The sequence below is a fragment of the Ursus maritimus genome, unplaced genomic scaffold (assembly GCF_017311325.1).
Source record: "Ursus maritimus isolate PB19 unplaced genomic scaffold, ASM1731132v1 scaffold_17, whole genome shotgun sequence".
Classification (NCBI taxonomy): Eukaryota; Metazoa; Chordata; class Mammalia; order Carnivora; family Ursidae; genus Ursus; species Ursus maritimus.
The window spans coordinates 28127347-28154139 of record NW_024424119.1 but is presented as its reverse complement, the minus strand read 5'-3'; the positions used below and the strand labels follow the sequence as shown (position 1 = coordinate 28154139).

General features: G+C 52.7%; 1 protein-coding gene across 1 annotated transcript; it reads left to right on the top strand.

Annotated features, from left to right (window-relative positions):
- CORO2A (coronin 2A) lies at nt 1-25737 on the top strand. Its single transcript, XM_008708013.2, has 11 exons — nt 1-210; nt 13072-13188; nt 15580-15729; nt 17010-17189; nt 17927-18043; nt 18830-18934; nt 19675-19771; nt 20574-20686; nt 21046-21136; nt 22078-22337; nt 23305-25737. The coding sequence occupies exons 1-11, from the start codon at nt 10-12 to the stop codon at nt 23434-23436; spliced, it is 1563 nt and encodes a 520-aa protein (XP_008706235.1). The 5' UTR covers nt 1-9; the 3' UTR covers nt 23437-25737.
- Nucleotides 25738-26793: the final 1056 nt, after the last annotated feature.

The following is a 26793-nucleotide window of genomic DNA, read 5'->3' as shown; positions in this document are numbered from 1 at the left end:
TTCCCGCAGATGTCATGGCATCCCCAGTACCGGAGCTCCAAGTTCCGCCACGTCTTTGGCAAACCAGCCAGCAAGGAGAACTGCTACGATTCGGTGCCCATCACCCACAGCGTCCAAGACAATCACTTCTGCGCTGTGAACCCCTATTTCATTGCAGTCGTGACTGAGTGCTCCTGTGGGGGGGCCTTCTTCGTCATTCCCTTGAACCAGGTAAGGACGCCGGCTAGGCCTCGGGCCCACACAATTCCCTGGAGGCAGTGTGGACAGGGTGCAAGGAGAGAGAGCCTGGGTTTCTGGTCTCACGTGTGGGTTCAGATCCTGACCCTGCCTCTTACCAGCCAGGTGACGTTGAGTCCTTTCACTTCTTTGAGCCTTGGTTTCCTCGTTGGGAAAAAAAAAATACATCTCCTGGGATTTCTGCTTCTAGCAGTTGCCTAGCTACTCCTAAGACCTGCCCTCCACCCCCTGGCAAAATAATTCAGTCCTGAGTAAAATATAATTTGTAACGCATTGCCGGGCTCACAAGACATTGGGGAGATCTCCAAAGCTGCCTCTCCTCCCCAACAAAAAGAAACCCATCTTGAGCCAAAAATCTAACTGGGAGAGCTAAGCAGTCAGCAAACAACACAGCAGCTTGTCCTGTGGGCAATGCTGACAGTAGAGGTGAGACCATACGCAGTTGCTGAAGTTTAACCTTCTTTCAGCCCAGAGTGGAGCTTCGTACAGCTTAACCTAACGGCAGGCAGAACCTCCAGAGGGTCTCGCAGGATCCCGGCTGGCAGCTCCTCTGGGTCCCAGCTGAGGCAGATAGGAAGTTTCTCCAGGGGAAAGCGTCCCGCACGTGGACAGGACTCCCACAGAGTAATATCCGGCAGGTTCACGATCTGAGATCACCAGGCACGTGAGCCACCACAAGTGAGTCGGCGGAAGCAATAAACAACAGACTTAGACGCCTCACACCCCAAAAAAGGACTTGAGAAGTTAAAATCATAAATACGAAATAAAATCTCAGAGACCAGGTTTTCTGATCTGAATGGAATTGGGTTAGAAATCAGGGACATCTGGGTGGCTCAGTCAGTCACGCGTCGTCTGCCTTCCGCTTAGGTCATGATCCCAGGGTCCTGGGATCGAGTCCCGCATCGGGCTCCCTGCTCAGCGGGAGCCTTTTTCTCCCTCTGCCTGCCGCTACTCCTGCTTATGTGCTCGCTCTCTCTCTGACAAATAAACAAAATCTTTAAAAAAAAAAAAAAAAGCAATTGAGTTAGAAATCAATAACAAAAGATACATTTTAAATTCCCAGTCGGGAGTATCTTACCGGTAGACGGCAGTGCGATACCACCACAACCACCAGATCGGCAAAAACGTAAAGATCTAACAGTAGCGAGTGGTGGTGAGGAATGGAGCCGTGTAAACTCTCAGACACTCCTGGGGAGAGGGCAAACTGTCGCACGTGTTTTGGAACAAAATATGACGGTTTCTAGGAGAGAGGAAAATACACGCACCCTATGACCCAGAGATTCCCTGTTAGTAGGCATATCCATGCAGTGTGTTACGTGTGCCAGAACACAACGACAGTGTGCGTATCGTCACCAAACTGCAAGCACTCAAACATCCAAGAATTACGTGAATACATTGTGATATATCCATACTATGGAACATACATAATCATGAAAAGGAGCAACATATATATACATATCACAATATGGATGAATCTTTTTTTTTAAGGTTTATTTATTTGAGAGAGCGTGCGAGAGCGCCACGGGGAGGGGCAGAGGGAGAGGGAGAGCGGATCTCAAGCACACTCCCCACTGAGCCCAAACCCCCCACACAGAGTCTGACGCGGGTCTCGATCTCGTGACGCTGAGATCAGACCTGAGCTGAACCCAAGAGTCGGACGCTCAACCGACTGCACCACCCAGATGCCCCAACGTGGATGAATCCTAATGACGGTTTTGAGGGAAAGATACCAAACAAATTACTAACTGTCTCATTCTGTTTACGTAAAGGTAGATACAGACTAAATTAAACTCTACCTTAAGGGATGTATAAGTAAGCAGAAAAATTTTAGGGAAGAGCAAGCAAGGGACTATCCAGAAAACTAGGATAATTATCACCCCCTGAGGCGGGGCGGGGTGGGTGGTTACAATTGGAGAGTGTCCCATGGCAGGAGCGGGGTGGGGTCTCCTTTCTGTTGGTTATAGTTCGTGTCTTAACTTGAGAGGGTGGCAGATATATGGGTAATTTATTTTCTAGCAGGTCATTAAGCTGAACATTTACATTTTATGCCTTTTTTTTATATGCTACATTTCACACAAACACATACATAAAGATGGTGCTGTGTTCATGTGGTTTTACAGGCAATTTCTATATAACTTCCAAGAAACTGATTATTCCAATCTTTTGCAAATATTTCTAGAGAATAGGAAAAGAGGGACTGCTCCCCTCCTTGTACTGTGAGCCAGTGTAACCGCGATTCCAAAACCAGACAAGGACAGAAGAAAGGAAAATGACAGGCCAGTCTCACTCAAGATATATGTAAAATGGCTAGCAAACCGAATCTAGTGGTGAATTTTAAAAAGGATATATTCTAACCAAGTTGGAGTTAGCCCAGAAACTTAGGACAGTTTAATATTAATAAATCTATAAATGTAAATCATTATATTAACAAATGAAAGGAGAAAGCCATATGGTCATCTCCATAAATGTAGAAAAAAGCATAAGATACAGCTCAGTACCCATTCATGATACAAATTCTTACCAAATGAGGAAAAGGGAATTTCACTAACATAAGAAACAGAAGTTTTAAAACCTTTTCTTTAGACTCACCCGTTGTTAACATTCTGCCAGATTTGCCTTTTATCTCTTACATATCTTTCTCTCGATACGTGTGTATAGGAATTTTGTTTCTGGTCCAGAATCCAACTGGGAATCATTTGCTGTATTTAGTTGTCAAATCTCTTACTCTATTTTATTTCATGATACTGACATTTTTAAGTAGCTAAAGGACAGCTATTTTGTTAGAACATTTTAAAATTTGGATTTTTGACGTTGTTTTCTCATGATTAGATGTATATTATACGTTTGGGGCAAGAATATTAAACAAATGACGTATCCTCGGTTCATTACATCATGTGACACATGTCAGTTTACCCATTATTGGTAATATTGGTGATATTTGATCTCTTTGTTAATTTGGTGCAAACATTCGTAAAGATAGAATGTTAGAATCAGCCCTTTAAAATCAGCAATGAATTCAAGGTCCGAGCCTGCACTGTAGGGCTGAAAAATAAGTTAAAGTTGTAAGGTTTGAAAAGGAAGACATAAAACCACTCTTATTTATAGATTGCCTACGTAGAAACCAAAAAAATAAAATGCGGTCAAATTATTGGAAAAATAATAAGAGTGTTTGGAAGGTGGCTGGATACAAAAATCAGGATACAAAAATGAATTGCATTTTTATAGATCTAGAACACTTGGAATATGTAAACATTTGCAGTGGAATAAAAGAAGATTGGGTGCATAGGAATAAACAAAGCCGAAAAGGAGAAAATTCCGGAGCATTCTTGAAAGACCAATATTAAAGATGACCTAAGAAAATGGAAATATGTACCATGTTCATGAATAGCCTCTCTTTCTCTCTGTCCCAAATCTCCACAACATTCTCCTTTATAGGATGTATTCCATAGCATATTCCTTTCTTAGGATTCCATACCCTGATTACTTCGCATTAGGGTCATTTGTGTTCTTCTGCTAGTGACTCCTAATGTACTTGGAATAGTTGGGGGTGGGGGAGAGAACTGGTACTTTGTTTACATATACATATATATACATATGTATATGTGTGTGTGTGTGTGTGTGTGTGTGTGTAGGTATATATGTAGGTATATCTCACATTTTGGGCATGCAGTTGGTGCTCATAAATTTTCATTGGCTGAGCAAATTACCCAATGATTGTTCATCCGAATAAATAGGGAGGGCATCATTGGCAAAGCGAATGGCACCAGCAAAGGCCTGGAGGTGAGACTGTGCATATGACCAGGCAGTAATGCAGAGAACAGTCTGGCCAGAACATGAATGCCCTGTGTGGAAGGGGAGGAAGGGAAGTACCCTGGGGAAATAGATTCGGGCCAGATGAGAGGGGCCTTGAATGCCACGATAAGAAGTGTGAACTGTATCCCAGAGCTGAGATTTTTCAAGCTGGGGAGGGACAAGTGTAAAATGGGATTTATGGAAAGACTTGAAGGTCAGAGCTCAAAGGTCCCCTAGAGATGACCCATTTGACTTGTTTCTGCCAAGCTCTGGGTGCTTCTACCCGCTGAACAAACTGTATTCTTTTTTTTTTTTTTTAAGATTTTATTTATTTGACAGAGAGAGAGAGACAGCCAGCGAGAGAGGGAACACAAGCAGGGGGAGTGGGAGAGGAAGAAGCAGTCTCCCAGCGGAGGAGCCTGATGTGGGGCTCGATCCCAGAACGCCGGGATCACGCCCCTGAGCCAAAGGCAGACGCTTAGCGACTGAGCCACCAGGCGCCCCCTGTATTCTTAATTCAGTAAATAATTAATGTATTTTTCAGATTTGTATTACTCACACCTCATTCAGAAATGTCACAGTTTCTAAGTCAATGAACTAAGTATAAATAGGTACTAACAACTGATGTAAGAAAATAAGTTGCTCTGATGTGGTGGCGTGTGGACCTGGGTGGGGAGAGTGGACCTAGTTTAGAAAGATAGGATGATCAGAGAAGGCCTTTCTGAGGAGGGAACATTTGAGCAGTGATCCCCTTGAAGCTCTAGAAGCAGAATGTTCGGGCAGCATGAATGGCAAGTGCAAAGGCCCTGAGGTGGGAAGGCTTCAGTGTGGGCCCTGGGTTTGGTGTGTCTGAGACACAGATTGGTACAAATTGTCACAGGGGCAAGAGCAGTGGGAGGTAAGGTCAGAGAGGGGGCAGGGCTGGGACTGGAAAGGCCTTGGAGGCCAGGGCAGGAGTCTGACCCTATTCTGAGTCCAGTGGGAAGCCAGTGGGAAGTTAAAACTCACTTGTCCTGTGCAGCGTGATCCTAAGTAAAATGTGTGATTCCCTTTGGGCTTTTTGAAATACCATGAACAGCTCAAGGACACACGTTAATTGCTGCCATCACAGACTCGTAGGAATCCAAACACGACAGGAGCTGGAAGCCACTAATCAGAGCTCACACCTGAGTGTCAGAACGCAGATTCTGATTTGGTGGTCAGAAGCGGGGCCGGGCATTTGGCATTCCAGCAAGCTCTGGAGTTTGCCGGGTAACACACAGGATGCCCAGTGAAACCTGAATTTCAAATAAACACCAGATAACTTTTTTTTATTGCTTTTCTTTTCTTTGTAATTAAACTTTTTCATATTGAGAGCATTGTAGATTCACACGCAATTTTAAGAAATAGCACATAGAGATTCTGTGTGCCCTTTTCCCAGGTCCCCCCAGCGGTAACATCTTTTTTTTTTTTTAAGTTTTTATTTATTTATTAGAGAGCGAGAAAGAGCACAAGCGGGGGGGAGGGGCAGGCAGAGAGGGAGAAGCAGGTTTCCCTGCTGAGCAGGGAGCCAGATGCGGGGCTCAGTCCTGGGACTCCAGGATCATGACCTGAGCCAAAGGCAGACGCGTAACCCGACTGAGCCACCCAGGTGCCCCCCCAGCAGTAACATCTTGCGAGACTACAGTATCAAAACCAGGGTATTGACGTAGGAACAGTCTAGACGCTGGACATTCCCACTGCCACCAAGATCCCTCGTGCTGCCCTAGCCTCTTCCCTGCACTGTCACCCTCTCCGTAACCCCTGACAACCACTCGTCGGTTCGCTTTCTCTATCCTCGTGCCATTTTAAGAATGTCATACAAATGGAGCCATACGACATGTAACCTTTTGGGTTTGACTTTTGTCCCTCAGCCTGATTCCCTGGAAACCCGTCCAGGTTGTCGTGTGGATCGATAGCTCATTCTTATTGCCGAGGAGCACTGTGTGGTGTGGATGAGTCCGTTGTTTAACGGGTCACTGAAAGCCAGGTGATTGTTTCCGGTGCGGGGCTGTTAGGGATAAAGCTGCTGTGAACATCCACGGGCAGGTTTCTGTGTGGACCTAGTAAGCCTCCGTCTCTCCGGGGAAATGCCCACGGGTACAATCGCTGGGTCCCGAAGTGGTTTGACGTGTTTAGTTTCACAAGACACTGCCGAGCTCTTTCCTAGTACAAGTAAAATAGTGGATCTAGTGTACTTATACTGAAAAAATTATCTGTCATTTGTCTGAAATTCAAACAGCCCCGGGCACCCTGAATTTTTATTCCTCACTTTCGGTATCCCTCCTTCCCGGGGATGCCGATGCTGCTGGTTTGCGAACTATGTTTTCAGTAGCTAAGCTCTAATCTGGTTCTTTTTATAATAACAAAAAAATTTCAAATGCAAGGTAGATATAAGCAATCCTATGACCTCTTTTGTACCCAGATTCGAGAATTTTCAAGGCTTTGCCATTCTTGCGTCATCCATCCTTTTTTTTTTTTTGAAGTATTTTTTAAAGATTTTATTTATCGATTTATTTAGAGCACGTGAGAACAGGGGGAGGGGCAGAGGGAGAGGAGAGAGAGAATCTCTCAAGCGGACTCCACACGGAGCCCGACGTGGGGCTCGTGGGGCTCGATCCCATAACCCTGAGATCATCACCTGCGCTGAAATTAAGAGTCACGCTCAACCGAACGAGCCACCCAGGTGCCCCCTCCTGAAGTATTTTAAAGCAAATCCTGGACAGTTTGTCATTTTTCCCCCCATAAACTTCAGCATGCAATTCTAAAAGCTAGGGACATTTTCTGACACAACCGCAATGCCACTGATGGCAGCATTGACAAGAGCTCCTGTGTCGCCTGATTCCCAGCACATGTGGAAATATCCCTGATTGCCTCGTAAGTTCCTCTTTGCGCTTGGTTCCTTTGAATCGGGGTCCAGAAAGGGGCACGCGTTGCATTTGGTTGATCTTTTCTTGGGTAAGCGCATGGGGTGCTCGAGTTGGGCTGGAGGAGAGGGAGAGGACATGTGTGCTGGGCCTTTGACACAGTGCGTCCGGCGGACAGGCCTGCAGGGCCCTTTCTCATGTGGTGACCAGGACAGCGCTGACACCGAAGCCTTCCTCAGCCCCTTCCGCAGGAAGTACTGCCCCATCGTGCAGACGAGGATGCTGAGGCTCAGGGAGACTATGTCCCAAGGGATCCTGAGCCCCGAGGGTGAGGACCAGAACGTGGCCCAGCCCTGGGCATGGCTGTGGGGCCTCGCTCTCGTTTCACAGGCCTGCATGTGGCATCTCGGTTTGGGCTCTGATTTCTAGGGGCTCCTTGTCGGTCACCAGGGATTTCATCCCAGCCAGGCACAGAAAGGTGTGGGTAAACTAGTGTCGTGAGAAGGAAGGGAAGGCAAGCTAGCTAGGTATTTAATGGGGTGTATACGGGAGTACCAGTGTTGGAAGGTGTCTGGCCTCACCACCGTGTCCTGGAGGTCATTGTCAGCAGGGCCAGGCTGCCCCAGGGGCCAGGTGACTCTGCAGGCAGCCTCCTTCCTCTCACTGTGACCCCGGGGCCAGCCTGTTGGAGCGAGGCCCCCGCAGCCTGGCCAACAAGGGCTGTCTGTGCTCGGGGAACAGAAGCAGCAGTGGTAGGAAGGTCTGGGGACAGGCAAGCCTGGGGCCTGGCCTGCAGCCGAGCCGCCCGCGGGGGTGTGCGGAGTGGACTTTGCTGTGAGGTGTGGTGGGTGGGGAGAAGTGATCGCAAGGGCAGGCAGAGCCCTGGGGATGGGCCCAGGGAGTGGATCTCGTCGGTGGGGGCCAGACTGACACGGTGGCCGCCAGGTGCCTGGAGAAGGGAGGGGGCACCTCACAAGGGCCAGACTGAGTTTCTCAAGCCCGCGTCTGACCATGTCGTCCCCGGCTCAGCCGCTCCCAGAGCTCCCCGTTGTCTGTCGACAAACCCTGCCTTCCTCATCAGGCTTCCGCTCTGGCCCCGCCAGCAGTTTGAACCTCAGCCTTCCATGGAACGCACTTATTCCCTCCACACTCAGATTCTCCTAGAAATGCAGGGTGTGGGCCAGAATGGCATATTGCTTTCTGTTTTGTCTCGTTTTACTTTTTCCAGTTCCAGGGAGGTCCTCCGTGAAAGTGGCGCATGATGCCAGTGGTAAGTCTGACAAGAGGACAGCAAGAGGCAGAGCAGGCAGTGGGAGGAAATAGTCCCAGGTCTCGGGGCTCTGCTGCCCTTAGCACGTGACTGTCAACCCTTCTGCTCCCCAGCTGCCGCATTGTACACGGGGATTCTTCGCGGGGTGGTTGGGAGGTAAATCAAATAATGTGAGTGAAGCACCTGGCACTGGCCTGGCACATAAATGCCTCCCTAACTTACTGTTCCCCAAGAACAACATTTACACACCTGTTCCTTACAGGCATGAGAGCGTGCTTGAGTTCATTCATTGCAGTACGATCGGGGCATGGCTTCATTCACAGAGGGTACCCTGGCGCAATCGCCCGTCAGTTGTGTAGGGAGAGATGGGTGTCCCCTGCGGAACAGTTTGGCCTCACCCTGAGTACGTCCCTGGGCCCCCCAGAACATTCTGAGTGACAAGAAAACCAGGTCATTGTCATTCGCTCTAATGAGCTACACCGGCGAATTTCCTGAGAGCTTGCCATGTACCAGGCACCGTCGTAAGTGCTTTATTGTAGGAACTCATGTGATCACTCACAGCCTGTGAAGCTGTTGCCATTTTGTAGATGGGGAAACTGAGGCATAGAGAGCGGAGGTCGCTTGCCCGAGGTCGCAGAGTGGTAAGGGCTGCAGCAGGGACTAAACCCAGGAAGCCGGTCAGCCTGCCTGCCTAACCTCTTCTACACTGTGCAGCCTACCTGCGCCTGTGCCTACCCCCCCCCCGCCTCCCGGGTCCACCCTGGGCGGTTGGAAGGGTCCCTGGAGGCCGTGACACTCGTGTGGGAATGGTTGCACCCCTGTGAGCGCTGGGGGTTGTGGCAGTGGCCTCACAGCTGTCCCATCCCAGCAGCTGAGATCTGCCCCCCCGCCAGAGTGTCCCCCACCTGCCCAGCTCTGCCCTCTGGGTCCCACCGTCCGTCCACTGCGTCTGCCTCAGGGCAGCCCCACTGAGACTTGGAAGTGGCATCTGTGCAGGCTGCGAGGAGAGCAGGTGACCTCCCCTGATTCAGAGCTGTGTCCCCCTTCCGTCAGAGGAGGCCTGACGCTGGCTGGCTGCTGGCCTAGTGGACTGCAAGGCAGAAGTGGCCTCCCGATTATAAATGTCCCTGTCACGACAGGGCTTTTAGCAGCTCAGTCAATAGCCCAGGAGACTGGCTAATAGTGTCTGTTCATGTCAGACCTCAGCAGAAAACCCTGTTAGGCAGAGCAGCCTGCCAGCCCCGGGGTGGGGGGAGGGGTGGGAAACTAGCCATCCCTCATTGCCTGAGGAGGAAGAGAAGTTGTCTGGGGCTGGGTCTCTGTTTGGGGGGCCTGGGAGGAGTGCTGGCCCGGCTGAGCCATGCCTGGCCCCAAAGCACCTCCCGAGTCTGGGCTCAGCCCAGTCTCCATGCCGGTCTGAGCGCCGCTGGCCTCCTGTCAGCACAGGCCAGCCTGACAATCAGCTCTTTCCAGAAACCTTCCAGACAAAAATTAGGGCAGGGCTCTGGGCCAGAGAGAAATTGGGTGTGCCAGAGCAGAAGACCCAGCACTGCTCATGCCCTTTGACCCAGGAAATGGCCTAAGAAAAGGAAAGGCTGTGGGCAGAAGGGGGGCAGGACCCTGACTCAGAGCAGAGAGCCCTCCAACACGGCTAGTGCAGCACAGACCACAGCTGGGAGCCAGAGCCCTGGGCTGCAGCCCCGCTCCGCCCCCCACGTTCCCTGGGACCCTGAGCAGGTCCCTCTGGGCTGGGGCCAGCGAGCGGGCTGTAATCCCTTAGTAATGCCTGCCACCGGGGCAGGAGGAGAGAGTTTTGCTGTGTTTTTACCATTCCCGGTCTCTGAGAGAACCTTCAAGATGTGCAGTTTTAGAACGTTTTTGGCTCATTCCGGAAGCACCCGAGTTTTCAGACAGTTTGGAGTTTTGTGTTAAATACCTTTTATTTATTGCAAAATCCACACAGTTTTATCGAAAGTTTGGAAAATTAAAAAAAAAACCGCAGAAGAGGATTAAACCACCCATTTTCCCACCGTCTAGGGATAACCATGAATAGCATTTTGGTGCATTTCCTTCCAGTCTTTTTTCCTTCATTGTTGATACACATGGGCTCGCGCGCACACACATTTACACGTAACAAAAGCTGCTCTTACTTGAGCGCTCACCATATCGCTGTTCGGCTTTTCCTGCACGATCTTTCATTTCACCCTCATAACAGTCCTGCGCGGAGCGGAGTGTTACATCTTACACACGAGGGGAGAAGCTTGCACAATTTGAGCAGGTGCGTGACACGATCGGGTTTTAATTTTTGAAAGCTCACCGACGACAGCGTGCAGAAGGGCCTGGAGGCTAGGCGGAGGCTGGTGGCTCGAGCGGTGGCCCTGCGCAGACCTGGGCCAGGGCCCCCGGCTGCATGTTCTTCCACGGCCTGGCTCCAGGCGCTACCCACTGCAGGCCAGGGAGCCTGCCCCTCTCTTCCTTGCTGAGGAAGGAGCCCGGATGGACCTCACGCATCACCCACAAATGACCCAAGTCCGAATTCTTTCCTGTTCTCTGTCTGAATCTATGTGTGAGGGCATAATTTTTTTTTCTGATTCATTTGAGGATAAATTACATATATCTCTGACCTTTACTCCTAAATACTTCAGCGTTTCCTGAAAGTAGGAGTATTCTCTTTATCACCACATTCCATTATCAACTTCACGAAGTTTAACATTGCAATAATACTTTAACCTACCTTTCATGTTCCAATTTATCAAACAGTGCCCTGGATAGAGTTTCCCCTCCATGGGATCCAGTCAAGGTGTGGGGTGTCTGCTACCCTTTCCTGAAGGGCGGGAGCTGAATTGGGCTGAGTATTTGTGAAGGGGAGCCCAGGACCGCTACCTGTTTGCAGAGCTTCTAAGACGCATGCATAAAGCCCCGTGAGCCAGGGTCTCGGTGTCTGTGTTTGCTGGTTTGCCGGAGGGATCCCGAAGCCCCGTGTCTGTTCCTGCGGCAGCTGGGGCTTCGAAGCCTTATGAAGCCGGGTCGGAGGCGCCGCTGCGTCTTGGCTCAATCTCAGTTGGGCACTCAGTGGCTTCCACAGAGTTGGGGAGGTGAGGCAAGGAGAGGCAGTGGGTGTTCCTTGAATCTGCTCTGTTCTTGAAAGGTCATTTTTAAAGACCCCGAAAGCATTGGTGCTGCCAGCTTACGTACTACATATGTCCTGTGCCCCCACCACCTTGCCTAGGGCCTGTCCCCTACATATGTCGTGGATGTTGGCCAGTTCTTCTCAGCTGTCTCTTCCTTGTGGATGGAAAACTGGGTTGCAGAGCATGCGGGGGGTGGGGGGACTTCAGCACCTGGGGTGGGATGGTGGATGTGGACGAAGCCTGCGCTGGCAGGCGGGGTGTCTTGGTCCGGTGCCTGTTTTGCCAGGCCATGCAGTGCGACATGTGACATGAGGGTGTGGTCGCTGTCACAGGTTTCTGTGACTGAACGGGCCCGGTGGTCCCATGACCAGGAAGTCCAGGTCCGTGTGCAGAGCTGGCAGTCTCCACAGTCCGTGTGTCCTCCCAGCACCCCCACCGCAATTCTCAGCAGGCCAAGGGGAAGGGAAGGAGATGCTCTTTCTTTCTTTTTAATTGAAATATAATTCACATATCCATAAAATTCACCATTTTATTTTTATGTTTTTTAAAGATTTTATTTATTTATTCGTCTCAGAGAAAGAGCACAAGCAGAGGGAGCGGCAGGCAGAGGGAGAAGCAAGCTCCCCACTGAGCAGGGAGCCCGACACAGGACTTGATCCTAGGACCCTGGGATCATGACCTGAGCCAAAGGCAGACACTTAACCGACTAAGCCACCCAGGTGTCCTAAATTCACCATTTTAAAATGTACAGTTCAGTAGGTTTTTAATATAGTCACATGCTTGTGCAAACATCACAAAATAATAATTCCAAATAATTTCATCACCACACAAAGAAACAGCATACCTGCTAGCAGTCACTTCCTATCACCCCCGCCCCCCGCGCCCGGGTCCTGGGCAGCCACGAATCTGCTTTCAGTCTCTATGGATTTACCTGTTCTGGAGTTTTCATTTGTATTCGTCAGGGTTCTGAATATCGGGGACCAGAAGGTGTATGAATTTGCTCTTAACAGTGAAACCACATCTGGTACGACGTCGGGTCATTTACGTGGAATCCTGCGATGTGTAGCTTTTTATGTCCGACCCCTTTCCCTGACTGTTTCCGAGGTTCGTCCATGCTGTGGCGTGTGTCGGTTCCTCACTCCTTTTTTGGCCGCATCCTATCCCGTTGTGTGACTACCACATTTCGTATATCCGTCCATCCTCGGGTGGGCCTTTGGGTTGTTTCCACCTTTGGGCTATTATGAATAATGCTGCTACAGCATTGTCGTGTGAGGGTTTTGTAGGCCCGTGTTTTCATTTTTCTTGGGGATAAATCTCGGGGTGGAATTGCTAGGTCACATGGTAACTCTATGTTTAACCTTCTAAGGAACTGCCAGACTGTTCCCCAAAGCGGCTGCACCATTGTTGCATTCCCACCAGCAGTGTCTGAAGGGAAATATCCTTCTACCAAATGCCTACCATGTGCTAGGCCCTGTACTAGACCCTTCCACACCTCAGCTCCTGTGATCCTCACATGAACCCTGGGAAATACCTATTATTGCCTCCATTTTATTGAGGACAACACTGAGGCTCAGAGAGGTGATGTGACTCCCCCGGCATCACACAGAGAATGGTGGTCGGGCCTAGATTCACGCCCCGTTCTGTCCCTTACGTTTTCCTGTCTACTCAGTGATCGCTGACTGCCAAGTGACCGTCCAGATGCTTGAGTGGGATTAACCCCCTCTTCTCCCCAACACTCCTGGGCACTGTTTTGCAGACGGGAAAGTTGGACCCCCACTACCCAAGGGTCTGCGGGCACAAAGGGAACGTCTTAGACATCAAGTGGAACCCTTTTAATGATTTTGAGATCGCCTCCGGTTCTGAAGATACCACAGTGAGTGTCAGCGCGTGAGGCGGTTCCCTGTCCCGAGAGGAGCGGGCTTGGGGTGCGGGGAGGTGGAATGGTGTCTGTTCTTGGCTCAGATGCTCTTGACCCCCTGATCCTTCATGAGGTGAGGTCACTCTGTGGGGGAGGGGCGAAGTGAGATTGTGCGGGAGAAGTTGTGGGCTCTGGACTTGGGGCACCACCCCTTTAGATCTCCTCCCTGGACCTCAGTCCCACCACCTCTAGAATGGGCATAATAGCTCCCAACCATCTAATGAGGATCCAGTGAGACTCGTGACTCGCAGTCCAGTGGAAAAGCCCATCTTCTGGGGGAACTCTAAAATGCTGTGGGGAAGGGAGCTTTAAAAGGATAGAAGCGGGATCCTTATTTGAATATGGGCACCGCAACCATCCCCAAAGCTTCAGTCCCACCAACTTTTTGAGCCCCTGTTCTATACCAGGGTCATAATCCCCACAGTGTTCCATGTTATTTCTTTATAATTTATTCTGTGCCCACCTCTACAACGCAGTGAGTGTGGCTTAAAAGACACAGCCCACGGCCCTGACTCTCACTACACAGACCATTTCACCCTGTCTTCCCGGCAACCCCACAAGGTAGGAGAGTTTCCTGATGGAGAACCTGAGGGTCTGAGGGGTGCGGCAGTGTGCCCAAAGTCACACAGGCTGTGGACATGGAGCAGGGCTTCAGACTCAGGCTTGATTCCAGAGCCCAGTGTATTTCCACTGAGCTCTGCCTCTTCCCTAAATAGCAGCAGCCACAGATGGAGGAAGTAAAGGAGTGATGCACGGGACATTGGCTAGGACGGGTTGCAACCGCTGAGCTCTAGGTTTAGCTCAGAGCTGCCTAGCAGTCAAGGCAAAAAGGGAAATAGAATGTATTGCAGAACTCTCACTGTCTGATGAAAGGAAACAGGAGAAGCAGGGAGAAACTTCTAAGAGGACTTGTGTCAGCTTCCATGTAGGGGATGCTGAGGCATAAAGGACAGTGTCTGCTGCAGTGGCTTCACGGAAGAGGCAGTCAGGCTCTGGGAGAACTGGCCTTGTCTCCAGTGGCGGGATAGCCAATGTCTGACTCTGTGCCCACTCGTAGAATACCTGCCTTTTCAAGGCCTCTTCGAAGACTCCCTTCAAGGTCTTTATGAAATTCCTGGCTAGCCTCATCTCCTGCCACCATTCCTTCTCAGATGCCCCGGGGCAGGAGGAGTGGACGTAGCTCTTGGGGGTGGCAGTGCCTAACCCCAGCCCTGGCATGTAAAGCTCTCGGCTGTGTCCTCCCTGTCCCTGGGACCTGGGGTCAGGGCCGGCCCTCTAGCTCTGAGGAGCATGGGGATGGTATCTGTGCCTCCCAGACAGATCTGCCCAGAGTCCGTCCTCCCGCAGCGGCCGGTTCTGTGCGGCCATAGCATTCACCCAACGCATCGTCCGGAGCCTCTGGTACTCATGGGGTTGCCTGCCTGGTTTTATGACCAAATGACCAGGGAATAAATACATGTTGAATTGAAAGCGAAGTCTACCTGAAAACCCTGTGTGTCTCTGAGGGAAAGGGGGTGTACGGTCACCTAGGGGCCTGAGAGCTCTGAAGGACAACAAAGGGCATCAAGTTACCGCCATCCCCTCTGTGTCCCCCCTGCCTCCCCCCCGCCGTGTCCCCCCTGCCTCCCCCACCCGACTCCATTTGTATGCTCTGTAACAGGGAGCTTACTCTCTACTGTGGAAACCCCTTCCATCCTCAACAACACTACTCCGAAAGGAAGCCCCAGCCCTCTTCCCAGGCCCTTCCTGTAGAATATAGGCCATGACACCATCCAGCCTGGCCTTTTGGCCCTTCATCTTTCCTCTTTCAGGCCATCCAAGGGGGCCACTCCAAAGGAAGGAGCTCATTCCTACCCTGTCCTGCTCCAGAGACGGCACTGGCTCCCTAGTGTTCTGATGATAGAGCGTAAACTCTTGCTCCTGGCGTTTGAAGGCCCTAGCCTGAACCTTTGGGACAAGGAAGGGGTGGACAGTTGCACTTTGAGGGATATTCTAGGCTGGGAGGTGGACTTGATCTGGCATCCAGCCTGGGAGTCAGGCCTGTGGCCCGCCCAGCTGCCCACAGTGCAGGCCATTAGGATGGCAAAGATGACCAGGAGGCAGATTTGGAGGCCGGGGCTCAACGCTGGCAATGCCAGCCTTTGCTTGGGCTGGAGGACTTTGGCAAAGCTTCTGGCCCTCTGAGGGGTCCAGCTATGCCTCCACTAAGTGAGAGGTGGATACAGAGAGCACTCCCCTGGCCCTTCTGCTGGACGCTGCCAGTGCTGTGGCTTAAGATGGCCAGGGTACCGGGGTGACCCTGGCTAACAACCTCTCCCCCGCCCCCGGCTCTGTCTTCCCTGAAAGATTAAGATCTGGGACATCCCCAAGCAGCTGCTGACAAAGAACCTCACAGCCTGCAAGAAGGAGCTGATGGGCCACACCCGCAGGGTGGGCCTGGTGGAGTGGCACCCCACGGCCTCCAACATCCTCTTCAGCTCTGGCTACGACTTCAAGGTGGGTCCATGCACTCGTTTCCGGGGCCGCCCTCACATGACCAAACTGGGCACTTGAGACAACAGAAATTGATTCTCACGTAGTTCTGGAGACCAGAAATCCAAAACCAAGGTGTCAGGAGGGCCGCACTCCCTCCAAAGACCCTAGGGAAGCACCCTCCCGTGCCTGTTGTAACTTCCGGTGGCTCCACGCATTCCCTGGCCTGCACCTGCATCACTTCAGCCTGCCTCCAGCTTCACGTGGCCTTCTCCTCTGTTTCAGCGTGTCCTCTCGTCTTCGGACGACACCGGTCATTGGATGTAGGGTCCACCCCAACCCAATATGACCTCATCATAACTAATTACATTGCCGAAGACCCTGTTTCCTACCGAGGTCACATTTTGGAGGCTCCAGTGGATATGAGTTTTTTGAGGGGCACTATTCAACCCATTAGTTCTCCTGGAGGGGATGGGCTGGGCCCTATCCAGAGAAGCTTCCCACTGCCCCATTGACTGCCAAGCTAGCAGTCTGTGAGCCCTGGGGATTGGGAAAATTCATACTAGAGGAGCCCTAGATTCTGTTCCAACTCAGTGTCTGCCTTGCAGTATGAACTAGGAAAGTCCCTTCTCTTCTCTAGGCCTCCGTTTCTCAATTTGTACACAAATGAGGTTGGTGTGACCATAGCCATGGCTTTTAAACTCTTCCCTTCACAACATAGGGCTTTACAGAGGCACTTTGGGGACCTCTGTAATGGATAAAGGGTGGGATGGGAGTGGTTGACAGAGCCTCTAACCCCCTTCTGATCAGAAGTGCTCTTTTATCTATTTACGTAGGATGTGTGCAGGGCTACAGTATATGGTTGTGCGAGTTGTTCTGCACACGACTGCATGGGGCGCAGTTCACATCACGGGCTACGGGAACGGACTGCCCTGGAGCTGAGCATGGCAGCTCAACATGGCAGCCCTGTGTACCTGTGTGAGGTGGAAACTGCCGCTAATAAGTGTGTGAAAGCCCCTGGACTAGCTCGTCCCCTGGGGTCCTCCCTGCACGGACGGTTTGTTGCTCCAAAGCAGATGGTGTTTTCTTTTCCCCGCCAGACAGCCTGACTCCCGGCTTCCCCTCCTGCCACGTGGCAGCTTCAGCCGGCAGACCCATCCTCCCACCCAAGGCTTCTTGGCCAGACTGCCATCTGCGGCTTCCCTCCTGGGGATACCGTGTTTCACGCAGCCTGCCGGGCGTGCGCCTGTGGGAGCCAGGGGCGGGGTGGCCACGGTGCTCAGAGCCAGCTCATTGCTGTACAGGTGATGGTCTGGAACCTGGACACAAACGAGTCTGTAATCATGAACCCCGTGAGGACGATTAGCTGCCACCAAGGCGCGATCCTCTCCATGTCCTTCAACACCAATGGCAGCCTGCTGGCCACCACCTGTAAAGACCGCAAGATTCGGATTCTCGACCCCCGGGCAGGGGCCGTCCTCCAGGTCTGTGCTGGGCTGGGGTCCGGCTTGGGGGCAGAGGAGCAAGGAGCGGTGAGGGGCCGGGGGAGGCTTCAGAGAACAGGGTAGTCGCTGTCAGCACTGTGGCCGAGCCTTCACATGGGCTGTCTCCATCTGTCCTGCTGGCACTGCTGGGAGGTAGGACAGGTCACCCCCATTCTTTGGATGAGAAAACGGAGGCTGAAGAGCGGTCAGGTGACTGGCCCACATTTGAAAGCTGAGCTTTGAGCGTGGTCTAACTCCAGAACTTGTCAGTGTGCCTTAGCTCTGGAGGAGGCATGACGCTCCTGCCTGTCCGCTGTGTGACCGTAGACAAGCGCTTGCTGTTCTCTGAGCCTCTGCTTCCTCATCTGCAGCGGCAGGCCATTAGTCCCCCCTCTACGAGGACGGAGCGAGATACCCCGGGTGACAGGGCCCGCCCAGCCAGTGCCTTGCATGCAGAGAGCGTTCAGTCATCTTGCAGCAAGAGCATGGAGCTGAGCTGAAGTTTGCCTCTATCCGAGCTCAGAAAAAGAACTCCCAGCAAAAATATTAGGAGAGACTCCATGTGGATGGGAGGGTCTCTGAAGGCTTCCGGGAGGCGGTGCCTCTGGAAGGATTCTCTAAGCAGAGCGAGGCGGTGGACAAGGAAGTCTTTCCAGGTCCCGCAGCAGCAGCAAAGGCAGGCAGGCCCAAGACCCTCGCTGCTGCCCGTGAGCCCCTGACCGCCCCTGTCCGTGCAGGAAGCCAGCTGCACGGGGCACCGGGCCAACAAAGTGCTGTTTCTGGGAAGCCTGAACAAGCTGCTGTCCACGGGCACATCCCGATGGAACAACCGGCAGCTGGCCGTGTGGGACCAGGTGAGTCTCCCATGTGGCCCTCCCTGCCCCTCCCCCCACCAGCACCTTGCAGCAGAAGGCTGGCCTCATCCACTCCTTCGTTCATTCCCTTCCTCACTGCTCAGGCGTGTACTTAGCATAGCCTGCCTGGTGCTGAGGATGCAGGGATGAAAAATGGGGGGAGGCTCGCCGGATGGAGCAAGCCCAGACCTTGCGCATCTTCTCGTCCAAGGAGGGAGTGGCCGTGGTGTGGGGGTTGGGGGCAGGTGGCCACTTCGGGGACCAGGACCGGGCAGGGGATGGTGGGGGGAGAGAGGACATGTCCTTCTGGGCGGAAGGAACAGCTGGAGCAAGGGCTTGGTACGACACTGAGGCAGGTGGGCAGGCGGAGCGGCTGGGGGGGGGGTGAGGGTAAGAGCCAGGCCGAGCAGTGTTGATCTGAAGGAGCACTTGGCTGGAGTTCAAAGACCGGACAAGTCCCCTCCTCTCTCTGAACCTCCTTCTTCATCTTTTACAACAAATAATAAAACAAGCAGGGAAGGGCTGGTGTGCGATCAGGCGTGTGAGCGGTGATCCGTTGAAGGCAAATGCCCCCAGAATAAAAAGTGGTGGTCTCTCTCCCTCTGTCTCCTTCCCTCTCACATGCACGCTCACAGGCATGCGCACACACGCACATGGACACACACACGCACGCGTGCACACACACACACACCCAGAGCCCCTTGACAGGGATTCCCATCTCCGAGAACACCACTGAGGACCTCCAGGAGTGACCCGCAGGCCTCCCTGGTCTCCCTTTCCTTGTAGGACAACCTCTCCCAGCCTGTGTCAGAGACGGACCTGGATGGCTCTTCGGGCGTGCTGTTTCCCTTCTACGACGCGGACACCAACATGCTCTACGTGGTGGGGAAGGTCAGCCTGGCGTGGGAGGGAGGTGGCTCCCTGTGCCCCTGAGGCCGGTCGCAGGGCCGCCCCGCCTAGCCCTACCGCTAGCCAGACAGCAGCCTGGGGCCGTTGGGCTGCAGGGCAGGGACAGGGACGGGCAGGAGTTCCCGGACACTCTCTCCCTGTGGTGAGCACGGTACCCTGTCCCGCCTTCCTGGCTCCTGGGGAACACCCAGGGCCAGGCTTTGTCAGACACCCCAAGCTTGTCCCTTCTCAGTTCTGGGACCAGACGAGGACGCACCGTGGGTGTTTCTCAGTAGGGGTGCCTTGGGATCTGGGGTGGAGCAGGTTTTCATTGGGCAGAAATATCCTGTAGCTTGACATCCTAGCTCCCACCCACCAGTGCCTGGGGCAGCCCTTCCTCCCCCGCCCCTCCCCAGTCTCTAGGACAGCGACAACCAGAAATGCCCCAGAGGTAAGACCCACTGGATGGTCTCAGGACCTGCCACGCTGACCTTTATGTGCAGCTGGGAGTGGGACTCAGGCCTGTGCTCCCGGAGCTTCTGCCTGGAGGCACCTGGTGGGCTTTGGGTCATGGTTGGGGGGATTGAGTGTTAAAAGGAGGACCCCCTGCTGCTCTGATGACAGTCCCCTGGTGTTCTCTTGTGTGAAGTGGCTGTGAACACCAGGTTCCTGCCCCATGACAGTGGGGGGCCAGGAGGGGGCAGGTGGGAACCGGCTCTGAGTTGTACCCTCCTCCTCCCCAGGGAGATGGAAACATCCGCTACTACGAGGTGAGCGCCGACAAACCTCACCTGAGCTACCTGACAGAGTACCGCTCCCATAGCCCACAGAAGGGGATGGGTGAGTATGGAACACTGAGGCCACACGGGGCCGGGGGAGGCAGTAACGAGTCAGATGAGGTCCCTGCCCTGGAGGGGCCCCCATTTGGGAGGGCACATGGTGGATTAACACTGACTCTGGGAGCTCAAATGGAGGTGTGCAGGAAGTTCTGTGGGAGCAAGCAGCAGGAAGTCAAGGAAGGCTTCCCAGAGGAGGCAACACTTGAGGAGCCAAAAGGGAAGCATGGGGAGAGAATGAAGGCGTTCTAGGCCAAGGTGGAGCAGTTACAACAGGAGCCATGACCTAAGAAATACTGACCTAGGAGAGCCCCTACTTTGTGCGTGTATTTGGGGATAAAAACACAAATGAAAGAAGACATGTCTCTGTGTTGTCTATAAGAAACCCATTTGAACATGAAGACACAGTTAGATTAAACACAAAGGGAAAGAGAAAGACACCGTGCCAACACTAATCAACAGAAAAATGGGGGCAGGAGCTCTGTTTCAGAGCAGCTCGGGCACAAGCGGAGGGGGTGGTGAGGGAGGGCCTTGAGCCGAGCACGCTTCCTGTAAGGTCTAGCTAAAATCACTGAGGTCCTTGGAGGTGAGGACCAAGTCTGATTACTTCACCCCCATTTCCCCAGCCCAGGGCCCAGCCCAGCGTACGCATTTGCTCCTGAACTGTCTGTAGAGGGAAGGGCGGTGGGAGGAGGGTGCTCTCTGCTCCTGCCCAGGTGTGCGGTCTGCCTTTGCCACTCACACTGGGTGCCTGTGACCGCAGCCCAGCTGGAACCTCTGAGCCCTCCTTGGCCATCTGCCCGCAGGTGTCATGCCAAAGAGAGGTCTCGACGTCACCTCCTGCGAGATCTTCCGCTTCTACAAGCTGATTACAACCAAAGGCCTCATTGAGCCTATATCCATGATTGTACCCCGGCGGGTAAGGGTGGTGTGGCCATCTGCGAGGGAGGCGGGAACCCCCCCTGCAGAGGACAGGCCCTGGGACCTAGAGCCCGGAGCCCATGCCCCTGGGGTAGCAGCAAGGAGGCTGATGGCCACTCCTCAAGGGAAAGGCCTTTCTTATTGTCAGTGCAGTGTGGCTGGGAGCTAAGGGTTCTGAGTCCCCCCCATCTCTGCTCTTGAGTTGCTGTCTGACCTGGGGCATGTCCCTTTGCTCTCTGGGCCTTGGTTTCTTCAACTCATAGGTGGGGAAAGCCTGGACCCCAGCTCCCTAAGGGCCCTCCCATCTGGGTGGCCCCTTTGCCACCCCAGTTCTCACTTTCCTGGCTTCTCCTACAGTCGGAGTCTTACCAAGAGGATATCTACCCGCCCACGGCAGGAGCCCGGCCGTCTCTGACAGCCCAGGAGTGGCTCCGTGGGATGAATAAAGGTGAGGGGGGCAGACAAAAGGCCCCGGGGAAATGTGAGGGGAAGTGGAGTGTCCGGTGGCCCCAAGTAGCTGAGAGGGGTTTAGCCTATAGTTGTGTTCTCCTGTAACCCCAGACAAATGGTCCTTGACAGTCAGTCCCCAGTGGCTAGGATGGTCACATATGGGTCCAAGAAGGGAGGGTTTGTCCCAAGTGCTCAGGAAAGTCCCCAAATCAAGGGATTTTGCTCCATGGAAAACTTCTTGGAATTCCAGGCTGTGCAGAGTGAGTGGATAGTCTCAGCTGGGTGCCCTTGCCTGTCCTCCCATCCCCACCTTTGCAATTACTTTTCAACCTAAGAGACCCTCTAGGCAGCAGCCCCCCACTGCCCACCCCCACCCCAGGCCCTTCTTCCCTGTGCTGACCCCCTCCCTGTCCTGTCCACCTAAGGGCCAGCCCAGGGGAGGCAATGTGTGCTCCTCGGCCCCACCCCGGCGGCTGCCTCTGTGACTGGGACCTCCCTCTCCTTCTGCCTCCCCTTTGGGTAGCACTTGGTCTGCTCCTCTCCGGGCCTCTTGCCTCTTCCATCACTGTGATACCTTGCCTCCCCTGCTTCTCAGGGCTGTTGGGAGGATTCATGAACTGGTAGATGGCAGAGCGCAGTGCGTGTGGGACTGTCCCTACAAAGCGAGGACAAGGCTTCACTGGAGGCATTCTCGGTGTTTGGGGGCAGCTCCAGGGCGTGCACCCCGCTGCTTCTGCAAACCCAGCCTCGCTTAGATGATCACATGAGTGTGTGTTTGCACTCCGGTTCCCCCGGTGCAGGCTGGTTCCTGTCTGCACGCGGCCAGAGCTCCACGCCTGCTCCGTGGCTCTGTGCGTCGGCGCGTGGCTCTGTGCGTGAGCATGTCAGCGTCTGCTCATGAACACTCTGTCCTCACCCAGCCCTTCACTTCCCTCCCAGAGCCAGTCATGGTGTCACTGAGGCCCTGCTCTGAGCTGCTGAGCCCCCAGCCACTGCTCCCAGAGAGACCGCCCTCCGTCTCCACGGCCCCCTCCAACCAAACAGAGAAGGTGGTTGTAGAAGTTGGCCGGAGAACCTTCTCGCCGCTGGAGGAGAAGGTGCCCAGGCAGGCAGCAGCAGAACACAGGCCGGAAGAGAAGACGAGTCGGCTCACAAACGGCTTTGACATGGAGTGTCCCCCACCAAAGACAGAGAACGAGGTGTGAACGCAGGGGGTGGTGCCTGCATTGGGGTGGTCGGGAGAAAATGTGGGGCCCGGCCTGGCTGCTTGACCCACTTGGTGACTTCATTCACCAGACAGGCGGTGAGCGCTGCACGTCGGCCAGGATGGCGGGTTGCCGTCCAGGTGGCGGAAAACCATCTGCAAGATGCGGAGGGTTTGATTTGGTATTCGAGTCCCTCCCTTCCAGTTCTGACCCTAGGACTTTCTGTTTCAGAGTCGACATTTGTGACGTGCCTAGCGCGTGCCAGGTCCTGGGGTAGCCCCGCGGTGTATCACCCGAGTTCTCTCCCCATCCCTGGGAGTCCGTGTGTAGTGGCTGAAAACACAGGCGCTGGCGTCTCACAGAGGAATTCTGATCCGGCCTCTGCTGAGTACCGACGGGAGGACCTCCGAGCCAGTGGCTGAATCTCTTAGCTTCAGTTTCCACAGTGGCGCAGGGGGGCGCGAGCACTCCCACCCTCGTGGAGGAGTGGCGAGCACGCAGTGGCTTAGCGAAGATCTTAGGGGGCGCGCCCAGCCTCTGCTAGGGTTCTCTACAGCGCAGCAGTGATGCGAAGGCCCGGGTTCGTTTTCTGACCCCCAGTTTCTAGAGGAGGAAATTGAAACTCAGAGAGGGTAGGTAACTTGCCTGAGGTCACACAGTTTAGCCAGTTTAGTGGTGAAAACTCCAGTCTCCAGACTTCAGGGCCAAGCATCCTTTCTTCTCTTCCACCAGGGATCTAAGGAGGCAAAAAATGTCTGAAACATCAAGTCGTTTAAAATTTCATTTATCGGGTGAAGAAAAGGTTTTATAAAGGTCTGTGCGATGGCCACTTCCTCGGGGCTTAGCCGTGTTCATCGCCTCCACCTTTCTGAGTGAAAAGGCGGGCAGTGTTTCTGCTGGTGTCCGGCCCCTACATCCTGGGACATCGAGTGATCTCTCCCTCTGTTCTGTGCTTTCCCAGCTGCTGCAGATGTTCTATCGGCAACAGGAGGAGATCCGAAGGCTCCGGGAGCTGTTGACCCAGCGTGAGGTGCAGGCCAAACAGTTGGAATTGGAGGTCAAAAACTCGCGGATGAGATCAGAGAGGTTCTGAGCAGAGATCTCTGCCCTCCCCGCCCTCAGGGACACCACTTGGCTCCATGGGGAGGTCCAGAACCCAACCACAAGTCCCCCAAGAACAACCACTATTTCTATATTTTTTACCAGAAAACGAAACTCTCGGTTGCTGAAAGATTCTAGTGGGAGGGATGCGGTGCCGTTTTTCTATTTGCCTTCTCAAAACAACGGTGTCTGAGTTGACTCTTTTTAGATGATAACTTGCCTTCTGTTTAATTCTGTGTTTAAGGGTCCACGATGACCTATAACTTCTCAAGGGAAAGAACACTGTCTAAAGTTAGAGCTGGAAGGACCTAAGAGGGGAACCTGCCTGTGATTTTCAAACTGTGGTCCACAGAATGGGAGGAAGCCTAAGCAGGAGGGCCATGCCCCCCCACCCCCTTCCGACCAGATAGCTCCCCTTCTTTCTGATTTATCCATTGACTTCTATGAAAAAACATTTAGAAGTTTGAAAAACAGTGATCTGGCCCAACTTCCTCATTTTACAGGTGGGGAAACTGAGGCCCAGAGAGAGACAAGGGATCAAGGTCCGCAGAGGGTTCGTGGCAGGGCTGGGTCAAGCCTCTGGTCTGCTGGATCTGTCTTTCTGCTGTTTCTGATCTGATGCAGCTGTCAGCCCACATGGCAGGAATCTGTTTATTCTGACCTTGGCAGTGACCTCTTATAAGTCCTTCCCTCTCTGGTCTCAGTTTCTCCGTCTGAACCTGGGGACCCTGGGATGTGCTGCCCTCTACAGATCTGCCATCTGAGACAAGAAACCTTGGCCTTGACCTGAGGAAAACTACCGATAGGGTGACGATCTGGGTCTGCTGTGGGAAGTCACAAGACATTGGTGAACGGGCAGAGGAAGTTTAACTGCAGGGAAATAAGTCAAGCTTTGGCCCAATGCTAGAACACGGATAGGAGGCCCACACCATCCTCTCTTCAACCGGAATCAGTCAAATGTGGACAGACGTTATCCCTTATGTGGGGGACCAGACATCAGAGTGGTCCCCATGACCACTGACTGCCACCCCCAAAGCCCTCGGGCCACAGAGCCTGCCCACTCCAGGAGGATATGGGCAGATTTCAGTCCAGGAGGTAGGGAGCCCCAGCACTGCAGGGTGCCAGCAGAGCCCCATGGCCACCTGCTTCGGAGAGGGATGACTGCCCTAGGCAAGGGAGGAGGGCCAGATGGCCCTGAAGTTCCCTTCTAGCCTGAGAGTTTTTACGTGTCCCTCCTTTGTGAATCTGTGTTCTGAGCGCATTCGCTAACGTTCTTTCTCGTGGTCAGTACAGCAGCCTAGCTAGTGATGGGGAATGTGGGAAATTAAATACGCCCCCTCCTTATCGAGGAGGTGCAGGCGATGGGGTTTTGCCCATTGCACAGGGCAGTCCTGGAGCTAAGATGGGAATGGGGGAGGCCACCTAGCCCGGTAGCTTTCAACCCAGGCTGTACATGAGAGTTCTCTTAGGAGGGTTCGAGAAATACAGATGCCCACTCCCAACCCCAGGCCAGTTGAAGCTGAGTCTCCAGAGTGGGGCCTGGGTTTGTGTACGTTGTTATGTCCCCAGGTCTCTCTGTAGTACGGTGAGGATGGGGAGCCACTGGGCTGGCCCCTCTGTACCTCTGGAGTGGAGGCGAGGACAGTGGGCATCTGACAGGCTCTGGGACTCCAACCCCATCCTCTAAGTCCAGGTTGGAAGCGCCATCCCATGTCTCTCGGGGACCTTGGCTACAACTTGATGAGGGCTCTGGGCCCCTGAGTGCCCCCTCCCCTAGCCATGTCTGCCTACACACACCAGACGCCCGCATTCCCTCTCTTGTTGACTTGGTCACTGGGGCTCACCAAAGGCCAAATCCCAGGCGTTGTGAGGGAACGGAGCTCCCCTGGATGGGGTTACCTCTCCCACCTCATTTGTGGCCAGCTCTTCACAGTTTACAAAGCCCTTCCCCCTCCGCTCCCTGGCACATCCAGCTCTAATTCTAACATGGGCCAGGCAGGCATCATCCTCCTGGTCAGAATAATGACACTATCCCCCATGTCATTCTCAGAGAATGAAGAAGTATCACGCCCACAGGCACTGGCTGCAAACAGCTGGAGGTGGGGCTGAGTCTGGGGAGCATCCCGAATGCCTTCTCTGCACAGAACCTTCTCGAGCTCTCCCTACCCCTAAGGGACCCAGACCTCATGCTTTAAAACAATGTGAAGGCATCCGTGAACAAACTTGTTTTGGGGTTTGCTTTTTTTTTTTTTAACTAGAATAAATTATTTAAATTATTTCACAGCAAGGGAGAGGGATAGGTAATTTTTATCAAATATTTTTTTAAGCCATTTTTTAAAATTGTATTTTTGTTTATGTTCTTGGCTGATGAAGTAGAAGTTGCCCAGCATCTGCAGGGCCAGGCCCACACGCTCAGGGCAAGCAGAATGTGCACTCATCTCTACTCCATACTCCGGGAGCCCCTGACTGTTGACTCAGGAGCTTTCTGAGAATGAAGACAGCACTGGGAGATGAGCACTGGGGCATATCCACCTTAGCTCTACAATAAATGTTCTTCCTGGAACTAAATTTAAGATTGTATCATAGAGGGAAGAAGGAAATCAAAAATAGATCTATGCTTTTAACATGAAACCGTGCCTGAAATAGTTTGATTGTTTAATGTTGTTTCTGAGCTTCCTTTTACCTTTGTAAAAAAAAAAAAAAAAAATTAAGAAATAAAAGTGAAAATAAATAGATGTAAAATCGTGCAATGGAAAGAATGTAACAAAATAATAAACATCTGCCTAGACATTTTAATACCTGGAGCTTTCCTTTTCTTGAATTGTTCCACAAATACCAATTAAGTATCTACCTGTTTGGGCCACAGGCCAGGCTGGGAAATAGATAAAACAGACTTGGTCCCTGCCCTCTGAAGTTTTTAGTCATGGTTGGAAGGAAGAGAAGGGCCAGGATAGGGGAAGTGTGGGCTGCTCTGGGGGAGAAGCAAGGAAGGCTTCCTGGAGGAGGTGATAATTAGGCAGACAACTGAAGGATAAATAGAAGTAAGCAGGGCAAAGGGTATTTGGGGAAAAGAGGTTCCAAGCAGAGAAAACTGCCTATTCCCTGCTCTGGAAAGAAGCAAAAGGTACAGCATAGACAGGGCAGGGATGGAAGGTATTAAGAGCCAAGCATAGGAACTGAGAATTTTTTTTCCAACTTTGATACGATTGACAAAAGTTGTATATATTTAGACTGTATGTGATTTTTAAAGATGTACAATGTGATGATTTAATATATGTATACCTTGTGAAATGACTACCACCATCAAGTTAATTAACCCATCTGTTATCTCACATAGTGTGTGGTGAGA